Source organism: Primulina tabacum, chromosome 6 (genome assembly GCF_025594145.1).
Source record: "Primulina tabacum isolate GXHZ01 chromosome 6, ASM2559414v2, whole genome shotgun sequence".
NCBI lineage: Eukaryota > Viridiplantae > Streptophyta > Magnoliopsida > Lamiales > Gesneriaceae > Primulina > Primulina tabacum.
Genome location: NC_134555.1, coordinates 26080506 through 26097590, shown reverse-complemented (window position 1 = coordinate 26097590; position 17085 = coordinate 26080506). Strand labels below are relative to the sequence as shown.

The window sequence follows — 17085 nt, the reverse complement described above, 5'->3', positions numbered from 1 at the left end:
ATTCTGCCGAAGCATGACCGCACCCGCGGTCCTTCTTTCACCGCACCTGCGGTCACTGAATTTCGAGACTGAAAGTTTCTCCGAAACAACACCGCAACCGCGGTCCTTCTTTCACCGCACCCGCGGTCCTTCGCAAAACAGAGTCCGAAAAATCTGTAACTTTGTGGACTTCGAATAAAAGAAGAGGAAAATGGTGTGCTGCGTGGGGAAGTTTGTCTGGACTATAAAAGGCTTCTATTATTCACCATTTAGGGTATTGGGGAGCAAAGGAAAGGAGAGGAGGCTACAAAGAAAGGATTGAAGCTCAAGTTCATCATCCTTGGAAATCTATTGCACATTTCTGGACAGAAATTTCATTGTACTCCAAATCTCTTGTTCTAAGTTCTTCTTTCTTTATTTTTATTTGATATGTCTTGTTTAAGATTCATGTGTTGTTGTGTTATTTTTATTATGAACTAATTCTTTTTTCTAGAGGAATGATGGAACAAAACTAGACACCATGTGTTGGGATTTATGAATTATGCTATATAAGTTTTCCTTATTGTTCATTTGTATTTTTTCAATCTTAATGCTTTCATTTTATTGGCCATATCTTGAATGATTCTTATGTTTATAATTTATCACTTGGAAAAGGGAATTTATAAACAAGAAAAGGAAAAATACATCGATGGTATTTATATAGTTCGGGAGGACATATATTGCTATTGAAGCCATTAAAAGAAGTTATTGCTTATTGTGTTATTTAATTATAGATTGTTGACGGGGACGTTACAATCCTTTGTTAGATAATTAGTATCTACTTAGCACTCGGGAGAGGGAGTAGATAATTTAGAATTCTTGGCTAATGTATAATAAGGACATTTATAATATAGCTACACAAAATAACACATGGTGGATAATTGCGTGAAATCGGACCTCTAGATCTTTTATTTCATAGTTATTTGTTATAAAAAGTTTGGTGTTATAATATAATTAAATTTATTTTCAATTTAGTTATTGGTGCAAACAAATCTGTCAATTGATTTTTCTAAATAAAATTGAGACTATTTTAATTGTAAGCATTAATATACATTTAAATACGTACTTCTCGTGGGATCGACACTTGTACTCGACAATACATTTTATTACAACTTGACGTTTAGTTTGATGGAGATCAAACATACAGCTTATAAAGAAGTTTATGAGCTGATTCTATAAGATGAAACAAATGGAAGTTGACATAATTGCTGAATAAGGAAGGAGAGTGGAACTGCCTGTTTTGTAAAGAAGTTCACTAAAACTGGCAGCTGCCATATATGATAAGTTCTAAATTTGGTAAGTGAAAATTTTGATCTTCGAAATTTTATATTTTCATTATACGAACAAGATTTGTATCATTGGTACATCGGCGCCCTTGGATTGTCGATCGGGGTTATAATGAGTTCATGAATCATTTTTTAGTGAATTTGGAATTTACTAATTAAATGATTGTACGAGTAGTGGTGACTACTAACATATACATATTCCCATAAATATTCTAGAGGAGTCTATAATTAAATTAACCAAGGAGTTAATTTATAAATTAAATAATTTTTGTTTAATTTAATATTCATATACATGTATATATTATATGGTTATCTAAAATATGTGTATATGATATTATTATATCATGTATTATTAAAGGTTAATAAAAATATTATATATTAATTATATGAGAGTTTAAATATAATGAAATTATTATAGTCCTTGTGAGAGAGGATGTCCTAATTAAATTAGGAGTTTCAATCTATATATACATCACTAGGACTCATATTACATGACCAATTTTTGCACACAAAATACACAAAATTCTCCTCCCTCCTAGCCAAGCAAAGTCATAGCCACCTTCAAGAAAATTGGGAAAATTTTCGGCCAAGTACCTTCTTCCACCGTCGCACCGCCGACGCTGCACCGTCTCCGGATTTTGGAAATTCGGAGTATGTAATATCAACGCATAAATCGCTTGCGATTTCTAGTGCAATCCAAGCGATGAAGACAGTCTTCGATCATGGACCCAATTAGGCAATCAAATTTGAAGAGCCGTTCGTAGGGATTTACAAGAATGACTATCTACGCGTAATATCCGGAATAGTTTGGAGTACAACGTTTAGAACGCAAAAGTATAATTCTAAACGTCCTATGAATGTTTAGACACACAACGCCCAAGAACAAAAATTTTAAACTTCCGCTGCGTTTTGGGTGCGAGAACACAATACACGAATAATGTGATGTTTCTACTGCAATACGGTTTGAAAATTTTGAATTGTATAGTTATTGTCAACTATAATTTGGTTAATATCAGGGTGAAGCTCGTGTTTGATTTCCATTAGTTGTAAGTTCTGCAATTACTGAAAAAGAGATTGTTATAGATCAATAATTACAAAACAAAACAATCGAAACAACTATTTTAAAGTTACCATCAGCTATAATTTTTTTTTCATTAGAACAACGAATATTCAATCATGTATAAATAAATTTAATTTTAAACAGTTCAATTCGTACAATTGAATTAATACAACTAGATAATACCCACAATACCCAGAGCTGCATGGAGAACGACGCTCCGAAAAATTTATATCTTTATTCCTGCAGGGGGCCAGTAACAGTGACCTAACCGTATGCTAATGTTCACCCGGGCGCAAGGTAACAATCTCAAATTCTTTTAGTCTATCTTGCGCATTCGCAAATCGTAACCTAGTCCTGCCCCCCTCTCGAACTCCACTTCTTCTCCATAGGATTGAAGCTACAGGTCTTTCTGTTGTTCTTAATTTGCGCTTCTGAATTTGGTTAATCTTCTTCTTCTTTTCATTTGCAGAAGAATTAATGTAGTTTCAATTCAAGGAATAAGTAAATGTGCAAAGGTCTTCCTTTTGTTGTATATGGTAGTTCATTAGCGTGCGATTGATATATCTGCAGTTGACATTGAAAAGGTTCGGTGTCTTCTGGTAATGGTTATGGTATCGATGTGAATTTTAGGGTAGTGTAAATGAAGAATGTGGAAATACCTAAATGGCTTGAAGGATTGCCATTGGCGCCTGAATTTCGGCCTACTGACACTGAATTCGCTGACCCGATTGCTTATATATCCGAAATAGAGAAAGAGGCCAGTGCTTTTGGTATATGTAAAGTAATTCCGCCTTTTACTAAGCCTTCGAGGAAATATGTACTTCATAACTTGAATAAGTCACTTTCCAAGTGTCCCGAGTTGGGTTCGAATGTGAATCTTGTTGCATTATCGAAAATGGATATTGCTGAGGATGAAAGTTGTGAGAGAGGTATGAATGTTGGAGAGTGTAGGGCTGTTTTTACTACAAGGCAACAAGAATTGGGATGTGAGAAGGGGAAAAGGATGAAGGCGCTGGTTGGAGATCAGTTACCAAGATATCAAAAGCAAGTTTGGCAGAGTGGAGAGGTGTATACACTAGAGAAATTTGAAGCAAAGTAAAAGAATTTTTCTAAGAGTCAGTTGGAAGCCCATATATGTTGAGTATGCAAATGATGTGCCTGGATCAGGCTTTGCTGAGCCAGAGGGGTTGTTGCGTTATTTCCACAGGGGTAGGAGGCGGAGAAGGAAGAGGAATTCATTTGACCGAAATAATTTAGGAAACTCAGATTGCAATAATAATGAATTAGGTATATCGAAAAATATCAGTTCTGGTAAAGATTCAGGTAGCAATAGCACTCCTAATTTATGTAAGGAGACAACAAATTCTTTACAACCTGTACAACCCCATCAAACCACTGCCTTTTCTGTGAATAAGGATTTTAACAGTAGTAGTGAGATCCAAGGTACAGCTGGTTGGAAGCTTTCAAACAGTCCTTGGAATTTGCAAGTAATAGCACGGTCTCCAGGATCGTTGACACGTTTTATGCCTGATGATATTCCTGGTGTTACTTCTCCCATGGTTTATGTTGGAATGTTGTTCAGCTGGTTTGCTTGGCATGTCGAAGATCACGACCTTCATAGTTTGAATTTCCTCCACATGGGTTCTCCAAAGACTTGGTATGCTGTGCCAGGAGATTATGCTTTTAGTTTTGAAGAAGTCATCCGGCTTCATGCCTATGGAGGAAATATAGACCGATTGTGTGAGTAATTGCTTTTCCCTGAAGATTAAACTTTTGAGCATCAAGATGATTTACATCGACCCTGGTTTCTTTCTCTCGATCATTTTATGCTGCTAACTTTCTGTTTTTTATTCATGAAACGCTTCTCTCTGTTTCTTCTAAACATATAGATTTCTACTTGATTAATATTGGACAAAGAGCATGATCCTTACTTTGACGCTGATTCTGATCCAATATTGTGTCTCTTTAGTTCTGAAATAATTTTATTATGATATCCATTCATACAAAAAGGCATGTCACATGACTGAGTAAAGGAAGAGTTTGATTCTTTAGAAGAATGTCAGGCATTATCAACCCTTACTTTTCTTACTTTCTGAATCATCTAACCTAGTTTTTAACAAGTGTGTGGTTCTGACATTTCTGGGTGTAGCGCCCTTACCCGACCCACTACTAAACAGACTAATTAACATGCAACATTAAACTTAATAAAAACAATTAAACAGCAGAAACCAAATACTTAATCATCTTCCGACCTAAACGAAAACAGAACAATAACAGCAGTCTTTAACATTAATACAATCATATTGAAAACATAATTTTGAACGAGAAAACGATAAACCACATAAAACCTCCACTGGATCACCACCGAAAACCCAACTGCTCTAGCAACATCCGTGGCCGTCCGAACCGTTCAACCTAAGACCTGCCCCGTGGAATGGGGTGCCCACGATGAAAACAAGGACGTGAGCGACAATCGCCCAATACTAGAATGTACGAGTATACAAACTGATATGATGCATGCGAAAATGCAATATGCTCAGATATCAAAGATCAAGTCAAAAATCTCATGCTCAGTCTAGAGGCGCCTGAGTGTGTAGTCTCTGATCTACACTAGGCATGTTTTGGCTCCCAAACTCATCATCAAGACGTGGACCTACAATGTCCAGGTCATCAGAGCCTGCGGGTCCCGTCGAACACTGTAGCTCTCGATGCCCCATCGTCCACAATACATAATAAGGCTGAGCGGCCCCAACAAATTAGGTATATCTCAAAAGATATCAGGCTCAACATGATATGTCATGCATAATATTCCAAAGCAGTAAAACATGTATCATGCAACAGATAAATATGCAGCATATAAGTGTGTATACTACGCTTGGATATCTCAGTCAGTACATCACGTACCTCACTAAAACAATCTGAAAGAAAGCTCTGAACCTAAACAATAACAACATAATGAAATCACTATGAAACCAGATCCTGAATTACCAAACATGCTACAAGGTTCTCCTTAATGATCCTTAAATCACTATTTAAGGCTTTAGGATTATACGTGCGTCCGTCGTCAGCCCGCTGATGATGTCTCGATCTCAGTTCACCGACCCCTCCTCGAGTCGACACTAGCTCCGAAACTTCTCGACACCAAAGTGCCCTAGAAACTAACTAGAAAACCTAAGGTATAAGGCTAGAACTCTCTCTGAAGAATGCGGTGTAGGAAACAAAAGAATTCAGCTTCCATTTATAGGCTGCATCCGTAATATTTCAGAAAATCCGAATCAATCTTATCTGCCACGTGTCAGAATCTCATTTGTCTATTTGGATTTCTCGGGATAATGTAATTTGAAGTAGATTGGGTTATCCATTTTAAATTTGGTAAATCCCAATAGCTTGATCCCGAATTATCAATTCTCCTTTATAATACTTAATTAACAACTCTTTAATTATCTCTTAATTAATACTTCATTAAATAAAGATTCGGGTCATTACACTGAGAGATTCAAATCGTGCTTCTCTTTTATTTTAATTCTATTCTTTATTTTTTAACAGCTGTTCCTTGGTCATTAATTAATATTAGCATATTGCGTGTGTTTAACGAAGTTATATGTTAAAATTTGTTAATTATTTTTTTAAAAAAAAGTTACGCCCAAGAAGTTAAATAAACATGAAGGTGGGAGTTATTTTCATATTTTAAAGCACCAACATCGCAGTAAAAGTTGTGGAAAAGTAATTTGAGGAAAAATAGAATTAATAAATTTCACATTTCATCTAAATTTTTCTTTTTTGAGTTGCAGTTAATTTTGGAATTTTACACATGTATACCAAAGGCTGTTACTATACCACCATCTTGCTTATTAAATATATATTAAAAAAGTAGTTGATTGTAACAAATGTTGAAACATTTGTCAGACATGAGTTTTCATTTGCTCATTTGTGTATTTACATTGATTACATTGTTTTGTTGTAGTAAGAGAATGAAACTTTAAGTAATTAATATTGTCAAGGTTTTGTCAAATTAGGAATTTGGTTTACTGGTTGACAATATAATCCTTCTATAGATTCCATGCATAATTTTTTAGTGATAGGATACTTGCTTAATCTTCATCCGTTTCTTGCGTTTTCAACTGTTCTTTATACAAAGAGTTCAATATCCGATGTTGGCCTTGAAAACATTAGTCCATTTCAAACATGAAAATGCTTTCATCATATAGTAAGTACCCTATTTTTTTAGATTTTAAGAAGTGTCCTTGAGCCGTATATGTCTTGTTTGAACTGTAGAAGCAGCCTTATCTCTCCAGGTATAAAATTTGCTTCAACTTCTTAGCCAGCTTTGCTCTTGAGTATCAGTTCTTCACAGGGAGAGTATTTCAAATCCATTTTCATAAGTGTGAAGCTAATAATTGCATTACCAATGGAAACTCTGAATTAGATTGTTTCATTCATTTTTTAAACCATGAATTAGATTGTTTCACTCAGATGCAACTAATTTGTATTTTACAGCTGCCCTATCTCTATTGGGCGAGAAGACCACGATTTTGTCTCCTCAAGCTATTGTTGCATCAGGCATACCTTGTTGCAGGTGGATGGATTTGGTTTTTGTTTGGTTTTATATTATTATTTCATTTTATATTCTTCTCGCCTTAGACAAATTAGAGGATGTCTTTCATGGTTGTCAGTTTTATGTGATGGAGTCTGATACGATAGCAGTAATTCAATTGAATTATTTTCTGCTAATCTTAAAATTATAATATATAGGTTGGTACAGAACCCTGGTGAATTTGTTGTGACTTTCCCAAGGGCTTACCACATTGGATACAGCCATGGTAATTGCTTACTAATTTGTGTGATTATTTGACTGAAGTCTGTCTCGTATGCATTTACCGATTATTTTTTTGATATTTTTGTATTCTATACATTGTAACATTTAATGGATGCACTTATTTATATGAGCAACTGCTCGTGGGTTTTCAATTGCAACTTGATTGCTCATTATCATAGCTCAATATCAACCTTGTCCTTTTCCTTTACTAAAATCTTGATACCTATAATAACTTGTTCTTATTTTCTGTTACAGATTTGCATGTTTTTTTGAAGCATTCTGCTTTATCTTTACAGCTTGAACTTCTGTTTAAAAATTTCAGGTTTCAATTGTGGAGAAGCAGCTAACTTTGGCACACCAAAGTGGCTTACAGTAGCTAAGGAAGCTGCTGTTCGGAGAGCTGCCATGAATTACCTTCCCATGCTTTCTCATCAGCAATTGCTTTACTTATTGACCATGTCTTTTATTTCAAGGTTAACTTACTAACTCTGTTTCTCTTACTACTGTATAGTTTTGACCAAAGATTTTTTCATTTCCAGATGTAGAGATTATGTTGGAGAGTAGCCTAAATGTAACATGTAATTTGCTTACTCCTGATTTTCATGGACTCAGATTGGATTCTGTTGCCAAAATGACCAATCTGCTCGTGATGTCATAAGTTCCTTTTCTTAAATCATACAAAGTCCAAATTTTGAGTTATTCTTTCAAACGTCAATGGTGGTTTCTTGTTGTGACCTTGTATGTTGATTTCCATGGATAATAAAATTGCATCTTAGAGTGAATGGTACATGTTTTCAGAAGAATGAGTGGTGCAGTATTACCCGCAATTGTGTTTTAAGATATGAAAAAGGTTAATTCAGTTTCCTTTCATGTGGTGACTCCAATGCCCAAGTTTTCTGCTCGTGATTACTCTCTGAATTTATCTGTGTGAATGAATTGAAGTTTTCTTTAAATTAAGAGATTTGAGTAGATAACTTGCTAAATGTGAGAAAATTTACCTGGATTAGAACTTTCTTGACAAACCAGTATTCTCGAAGAAAGAACTGTCCGTCAGGCTTGTTGGAAGTTCTTTGGGGGAAAAACTACTCGTGAGGCATCAGATTATTAACTATCACTTACCAAAGGAGGATGGAACAATAATCTTTTTTGGTACTTTTACGAAGTTGTGTTCATTTAGTAATTCTATTTTTTAGTTTTGTATTGTCCTGGGCTTGAAACAGCCAAAGAATCTTGTTTTCGGTAGCTTTCTTGAATGGACATGAGGTTGGACATGTGAATGTTTCAGTTCAAGTAACATATTTTGTGAAAAGTCTACGAGTGATTTCATATAGCTCAGGAGAGAATATCAATATTGGTTGCTCTTTGGGAACATGGACAAAAATATCAACAACTCATCATTTAGGTTATTTTTAATTCCATGTCAAACCATGTTAGCCTTAGCCAACTTGTTTGTTTAAGACTTGGCATTCAGATTGGGGTGTATACATATTTTCTAGAAGACTGGTCTGAAGGATATCGTATCCTTTAATTGCAAATTTATATTTTACGGTGAAAAATATTTTCCCAAGGAAAGAAGGAATATTCATATAAACAGGATCTATTGTTTGTTCACATGTGCGTGTGTACGTGTCCTTTTTAGTTTAACATGATAACTTTTTAATTCAAGGTTCAAGATGCTAAGTTGAATGGAATTTCAGAAGTTTGACAATGTTGTTAATAATTGAATCACAGAATACCAAGATCCTTACTGCCAGGTGCACGGTGCTTACGTCTGAGAGATCGTCACAGAGAAGAAAGGGAATTGTTAGTAAAGAAAGCATTTGTTGCAGATATCTTGGATGAAAACAATCTACTAACTCTCCTCCTTCAGAGAAATTCCTCCTACCACGCAGTATTATTGGATGCTGAATTGTTGGCATCTTCAAGTAAAGAATCTCGGTTGTGCAGGGATGCAAGCTATCGAACATCTGCATCGACAGAAAAAACTTTTCCTGAGAATGAAGTTAATCTTGATTACATTAGCCAGTTGAGCAAGTGTATCAATGCAGTTGGTTTCGATCTTAATGATGAGGACCTGGAATATGATTTTCAAATTGATTCTGGAGCTTTACCCTGTGTCGCTTGTGGCATTCTAGGTTTTCCATTCATGGCTGTTGTACAGCCATCCGAGGAAGCATCTAAAAATCTTTTGCTTGAAGGTATGCTTGTTACTCCAGGTGTGGAGGTCCTCAAATCTTTGGAATCTACTTTCCTTCCTGACCATAATCAAATGGACAAGCAGTGTACTGAAGGTACTAGGCTGAAAGCTGCTGTGTTAATTCTCCTCAATTTCTCCTCATCAATTTGTCACTGTGGCATCTTTTAAATTAACAAAGTGTTAAAAGTGGCTTTTCTATTAAGAACTGGCACGATAAATGAAAACATTTGAATGTGCTTATGCTGGATGTATACCCCAATCCTTTATTTTGTGGTGTGTTAAGAGTACTACTTAACTTCTATATAAATTATAAATTGACTTTTTTTCAGTCCCTACTGATTGGCGGGACAATTTTTTCCTTTGCTCTCTTTATTATGGTGATAAAAGTAGGCTGCTAATTGTTAGGTTTACTGCCTACTTTGTCCTCGTTAGAATTTTAGCCCCTCTCCAACTCTCAACTATAAGAGGCCTACTTCACCTTTGTTATGTTGAATGTGCTGGCATCTTCCCTTTTGTAGATACAACGGACGAGGCTAAATCAAATAATATGAATGTAAACCATGTGAATGAAGCTGTATCAATGGCTGAATCAAGCCAATTCATACGTTCATCCATGGAACAATATCTGGTCCCAGAACGTTCTTCACCTTTGGAGAGTGAAGCTGCTTCAACTGTTCAAATTACGAGGGGTTGGAACATTTCAAATGCAATTTTAAAGCCACGAATATTCTGCCTAGAGCATGCAGTGGAAATCGAAGAATTGTTGTGCTCGAAAGGTGGAGCAAATGTTCTTGTGATCTGTCATTCTGGTAATTACAAGCTTATCGATTTGTGCATCAGAATTGTAGAGAATAAAAGTATGATGAACTCAGTTAACATTTCCAAAATTGAAAATATTTGGCTGTTAGGCATGAATCTCTTACGAGGTGTTATGTTTCTTCTATGCCAGAAATACCAAAAATTAAACATGCCAATAAAATGCATGAGATGCATATGCCTCTTTAAAGCAATAAAATGAAATGGAGTTGTAGCATGCTCTTAATTGATATAAGCATAAAGCTGTATACTGATTGCTTTTTCCTTTGTTTAGACTTCGAGAAGATAAAAGCCCATGCTGCCATCATTGCTGAGGAAATCGCAGGTCCTTTCTATTGCAATGAGATTACTCTAGACACTGCATCTCAGGAAGATTTGAACTTGATTGGTGCTGCAATTGACAGTGAGGAACAAGTTGAATGTGCAGGAGACTGGACCTTCCAGTTGAACATCAATTTACGAAACTGTGTAAAGGTCAAAAAGAGTTCTGCTTCGAAAAATGTTCAGCGATTATTGACTTTGGGAGGATTGTCTTGTGGTGTAACTCCTATGTCAATTAAACCCTGCCTCAATTGGCCATCCAGAAAGGTTCGCTCGAGGAGCCAAGCAAAACATATGTTGCGGAGGAAACAATGTATTTGCATTAAGGCCGCGGAGGATGTGAAAACAAAGTTGGAGCAACAAGTGGTCTTGAACGTAGATAGAATCATTCAGTATTCAAGGCGAAAATATAAAAAACGTAGTTGTGGAGGAATAGGAGGGCTGGCAGACACAAATAACATCATCTTGCAAGATATTTCGGATACTAACCACATAGATCCAGATACGACACCTAAAAGCATGACCATAAATACTACTGTCAGAATTGAAAATGGTGGAGACGGTTCATCTGGGCCCTGTGCTTCTGCTGCAAAGAGAAAATCAGAAACTATTCATGACCATTGCATGCTTTTGCCAACAGGAGGCTTTGTTGAGAATTATCCTCCATCTGACCCTGCAAATTCACCTGTTACATCTCTACAAGTGATTGTGATCGCTGAGTCACAAGCTACTGTGTATGAACACAGAGTAATAGACAAATTTGAAATCTCATGCCATGATCCCCAGGCGTATGAAGTCACGGGATCTGGTGGGAGCATAGAGGAAAATAAGGTGTTGAATCTTGATAATCCTGAGGATTCACCAAAAGCTGAACATGGGATTTGTCGGGCTATTGAAAATGAAACTTTGGCAGACAAACAAACAGTCGATGAATTTGTTGTAGCAAGCAAAAATGATTTTCAGATTGCAGAAAATGATCTTGAGGGCACTTGTGACATTCAATCTGACGAAAATTATATGATAAAAAAATCCTCTGGACGTGCCTACTTCGCCAAGTCTTCGAAAGAAGACCTTCCCCCGAGATGGGATGGAAAGGAAGAGGAAGCCTTTGCCGATCACCTTGTCGTAGACAGTGTAATGTTAAAACCCTCTTGTTCCGGAGAACCACAGGACATTCAGGCAGATGGAGATAATCGAAACAAAGGTGTTTCTAGATTTAATGAACTTGTAAATAAATCAATTTCGGGTTTGGCTGAAGAACTACAGGCCCCATGTAAGACACATGACCGTGTAGAATCTTGTAGTGATAGTGGCAACAACGGATCATTTCAGGAGAAAAGAGAGTCGGATGATTCAAACTCCACCATGGTTCATTCCAGATCGAACTCTAAAACTGGAAACAAACGGAAAAGAGAGATTGACCTGCAAACAGAAGATCAATCCCTCGTTGGAGGCTTTATTAAAAGCCCCTGTGAAGGTTTGAGGTTTAGGGCCAGAAAAGATGCAAATTACAAGGACAATAAGAAACGTGTTGATGTAACAGTCACCGTAAAGATGTTGAGAAAGACATCTAATGATTCAGTTTTCCACAAGGATAAGAAAGAAATCCAAAAGGGACGTCACAAATGCGACTTAGATGGCTGCCCTATGAGTTTCCGGACAAAGGCAGAGCTCGTCCTGCACAAAGGAAACCGGTGCCCAGTCGGAGGATGCTGGAAGAAGTTCAACTCCCACAAATATGCAATGCAGCACCAACGTGTTCATGATGATGACCGGCCTCTTAAATGTACATGGAATGGTTGTACCATGTCATTCAAATGGGCTTGGGCAAGAACAGAACATTTACGGGTGCATACTGGGGAACGGCCATATGTCTGCAAAGTTAAGGGATGTGGCCTTACTTTCAGATTCGTTTCGGATTTTAGTCGACACAGGCGAAAAACAGGGCATTATGTTAGCACAACCAGCTGAGAACCTCTAATCGAAATCGGTGATGAAGCTTTGAACAAAAGGAGCTCAAGAATTATTGGTGTGTGCTCGAATAATAGCTTAGTTTAGGAACGGATGGAACCTTGTGTAAGTAGGCATTTTACTTTTGTTGCTAATATTTTGATTGTAGGAATAATAACTCTTGTCTTCTTCACTTAACGTGAAATTGCAAAAAGTTGGGATCAGCAATTCTTGAAAATTCCCTTTCGATTTCTATAACTTTTTCTCCAACTATCCTAAACATTTTCCTTAATATTCTCCAATACCTTTTATTTATTTTCAGAAAATAACCAAAATATATCTATAATATGAATTTTAATTATATATTCTCATAAATATTTCTGTCAAATTATAATAATTTTAAAAAATGCTATGTTAGCTAATGGAGAGACCATCCGATTCCAGTTGGCACTAATCCACAACTCCAACCATTAAGATAATGTACGCGTATCGAACAGGCTAATACATTCTCCAACCATTAAGATAATGTACGCGTATCGAACAGGCTAATACATTGTGTGGGTCAATGTTTTCAAAATCAGATCGGTCGGTTTACCATGAATAGGTCACGGGTCCAATCCAAAAAATGTTAAGAAAATAATTTTGGATGTCAAACCGACTAAGAACATGTCCGATCGGTCCACACATTTTAAATTTTTTTAAAAGAAATTCAAATTTTATTTTTCTTTTAAATTTTATATTAAAATTTTTAAAAAAATTGGTTATATATATAATTATTTGATTTTGAACTTTAATAAAAATATTGTTTCGTAATATTAGTCCTTATTTGATTTATTTATTTTTTAATATATATATATATATATCGTGCAACTCAAATATTTTAAACTATACAACATCTCAAACATGTTTTGATTGCTCTAACCAACATGGACAATTATTGTACCCAACAATCTCTTAATAATTACACTCCTTGCAATCAATGAGAATATAACAAGTGACCTTGGCAAAAACACCCTTGGTCTCGAATGCTTACAGATGCTGGACTGTGCGGCTGTTTACCCAGTCAACGAAGTATGAAATTTCTTCTTCAGCATAGTCGTCGATTTCTTCTGTGTGGATATTTATGGATGTCTTAATAGAAGATTTGGGGCATGTTTCCATTGGTTCTTCATGACGAACATGTATTTTGCCTTTGCTCGTGAAAACTAGATTCTTAATTCCAGATCATGTGGATTCTAGAAAAAGGATCTCGAATAACTACGCCCTATGCTGGTCTGGAGCAATAAGAAATGAACTTGAACCTCCTACTGTGGATCTTTTTTATCACTCTCTGAAGAGACTGGGGTAGAGGAAAGATTTGAAATTGCTATTGTTTTCTTGATGCGGATAGTCAGTTTGGATCTTTTTTTGGCTGGGGTTTGCTTGGGAGAAGGTTGAATAGGAGCAAAAGATTCTTGAGACTCAGTTTGTTTAGAATCACTTGTCACAGTCACAAGTTTCCTCTTGGTCCTCTTCTGCTTTTGAGCAGCTTCTTGGTGACCCCCTATTTCTTTCTTTTATGCAAGAAATTCAGGCAAAGAATGTTTGGGTCAAATAGTGATAGATTGGTTCGGACACCTTTGAAGGTGCTTCAAACATAATATTCTCAATGAGCTGCAATAGATCGTGTTCTAAGAATGTAAACATCAATGAATTAGATTGAGTTTGGTTTTAAACTAAGCGAAAAATACTCGAAATAATCTTTCGTTAAGAAAGCTAATCAGTTTAAAACTTTAAACTTGTGTAAACTGATTAACTGATATAAGGGGGATCAGTTCTTGCATGTATCAGTTCAATTATAGTGAGAACTGAACTAATAACTGCTCGGACTGATCAAATCAGTTTTAAAACAATATTTAAACAGTTAATAATACAAAATATGTTTATGGATGTTCGAAGACTTCAACTGTTGTCACCCTTTCTACCATATCGGGTAGGTTCCACTATAAAACTTTTATTTACACAACACTTTGTACAAACCCACTCAGCTTAGGACTTACCCTACTGCCTAACTGAACTCCTAGCCTAGAATGAAGGCAATACCTTCCAGCCAACACTTGTTTAACGTCTGTGTGTTAAAGACTACATACACAAGTTTTACGTCTTTGTGCAAGACTAACTCAGCTATTCAATAAGCTCAACTCTCTGTATATGTGAGTGATTGTGTGTGTGTGTGTGTGTGAGAACTGGTATATGAATACAACACGAAAGTGTACTCACACACTGAGAATTTTTCTTCTAGACTAAGCAGTTGGCATGCCCTTTTTTCTCTTTTGATCTTCACACACTTCTTTGTTGATGGTTTTGATCTTATATTTATAGAAGCAATGTGACTGTATATCAATACTCATCAAATATGTTCGTTTCAGTTTGAATTCGTTATTGGCTTTAAGCTCTGTTGCAACGTTCACTATTGTACTTTGATCGTACAATTGCTTTTATACCATTGTGCACAGCTGGATTCCACTTAGATATGTTTGTCGTGTTCTGCAAGCTGATTGATTTTGATAAAAAAAAACTTGTTAATTATGTTACTAACAATCTACCTTAGTGTGCAGCATCTAAGATCACTCACGAGCTGTTTACATCGCAAACTGAAGACCCCAACTGATCGCACAATCTGAATCAGTCTAACTGTTACGTCAATTGAGCAATCCAGCTGATTGTCCAGTTGATAGGTGGTTCAGTAGGAAAACCTCAGAAGCCTGGCCAGCCGAAGGAGTGTTCAACTGATGAAGAAACCCAGCTGATCAGTCCAACTGAAGAAGAGTGAAATCAGTTCCACTGACGAGTCAACTGATTTCACCAGCCCAACTGAAGATCAGTTCAAATGACCAGTTCGAAGCATCAGTCAGAATCTTTCAGTTATGGATGAAGACAAACTCTTTCAGGGGAGTCCAGCTGTACGTGAAGGTACAAAGCCATTGTTCAGACCAAGGACAATAATGGACGTTGCATTAGAGCATTAAAAACAAAACGTTTCAGAAGGGCAGTCAGAAAGTCGAGACACAAAGTCCAAGAAACAAATTCAAGATGCAACGGATACAATAAATGAGTCTCACTGTACGTTCAGTTTTCCCGCCTATATAAAGAGAAGATCAGTGAAGACTCAACAAGAGAAAAGATATACCACAAGAAGAAGCTAAAGAAAAAGAACGAGATTCAATACAAAAAGCTTCTTCAAGAGAGAAAAGAAAGGGCATGCACGTTGTACATCTTCTTTCAGAAGCATTCAGCCCAGATGGACGCACATTACACATCTGCTTTCAGAAGCATTCAGCCCAGATGGACACTTTAACGTGTTATCTGCTTAGTTTAGAAGCCATTTTTCCTCATTGTGTGAGAACATCCTTGTTCAGTTCTTACACACAAATTCTCTCAACCACTCAAATACAGTCTTGCACAAAGACGTTAAACTTGTGTATGTAGTCTTTGACACAAAGACGTTAAAGAAGTGTCGGCTTGAAGGTGCTGCTTTCAGTCGTAGCTAGGAGTTCAGTTTGGGCAGTAGTGTAAGTCCTAGCTGAGTGGTTTTGTACAAAGAGTTGTATAAATCAAAGTCTTCTAGTGTATCCTACACGAGGCGTTAGAAGGGGTGACGTAAGAGCAGTTGAAGTCTCCGAACATCCATAAAAATATCTTGTGTATTTAACTGATTAACTATTGTTTTCAAACTATTTGGATCAGTTAGAGTATCCGTCAGTTCAGTTGTCACCATAACTGAACTGATGAATGTAAAAACTAATCTACTCTTTTTCGGTTATTCAGTTTACATAAGTTAAAACATTTTCTAATATAACAGTTTTCTTCACGAAGGATTACTTCGAGTTTCTTCCGCTTGGTTTTTAACCAAACTCGATTTAATTCATCGGTGTTAATATTCTTATAACACGAGCTATTGCAGCTCATTGGAGAATATTTTGTTTGAAACATCCGAAAGATGCTCAGCAAATGATCATTCAATTGGTATCAGAGCAGGTTCTTCTAAGAAGAACATTTGAAGAAAACTGTGTTTTAAAATATATTACTTTAAAATTGTGTTAAAAGCTATTTAAAAGTATTTCACACTATTTTCAAACTATTTGAAAATATTTATATGTCGCTCTTTAGTAAAGAGTTGAGAGGATTGGCTCTGCAACTAATATTGTAGCTACTTCTTTAGACTCTTTGCTTCGGGGTTTTAATCAGCCTGCAGGGGACTGAGAATCATCTGCAAAGATGCATAGCTAAATTGCTCGTTGAACAAGTTTTCAGTTGCAAGCCTACCAGGTCAGCTATTCTTCAGAAGAAACTCATCCATGCTGGGACGTTGGTTGATTAAATCACCAGTTGTATTCCAGTTGAGCCTAGTCAAAGTCTGCTAGACCAGTTAGTCTGCAAAGAAGTGAAGTTCAAGCAGTTTAATCCGTTTCTCTAAAAAATTGAACTCACAACTGATGCAGCATTTCAAGCAGTCAAGCAAACAGTTGATGGTATATCCAGTTCTATCGCATAAACCAACTAATATATGATGTTGTTTAAAATATGCTACTGTTGTAGTAATTTTTTTTGTTCAACTGATGTATGTACTCAGATGTAAATA

General features: G+C 36.3%; 1 protein-coding gene across 1 annotated transcript; it reads left to right on the top strand.

Annotated features, from left to right (window-relative positions):
• Positions 1–3004: 3004 nt before the first annotated feature.
• Positions 3005–12695, top strand: LOC142550137 (lysine-specific demethylase ELF6-like). Its single transcript, XM_075659373.1, has 8 exons — positions 3005–3379; positions 3444–4104; positions 6862–6940; positions 7117–7184; positions 7503–7653; positions 8912–9471; positions 9896–10186; positions 10468–12695. The coding sequence occupies exons 1-8, from the start codon at positions 3005–3007 to the stop codon at positions 12483–12485; spliced, it is 4203 nt and encodes a 1400-aa protein (XP_075515488.1). The 3' UTR covers positions 12486–12695.
• The last annotated feature ends 4390 nt before the right edge of the window (positions 12696–17085 follow it).

What these genes read in the sequence shown, in the direction of transcription:
- LOC142550137 (XM_075659373.1), top strand. Translation starts at nt 3,005, where the DNA reads ATGAAGAATGTGGAAATACCTAAATGGCTTGAAGGATTGCCATTGGCG. An exon ending in TCAGGCATACCTTGTTGCAG is followed by an intron (nt 6,941 to 7,116) that starts GTGGATGGATTT and finishes TATAATATATAG; the next exon opens with GTTGGTACAGAACCCTGGTG. An exon ending in ACCATGTCTTTTATTTCAAG is followed by an intron (nt 7,654 to 8,911) that starts GTTAACTTACTA and finishes ATTGAATCACAG; the next exon opens with AATACCAAGATCCTTACTGC.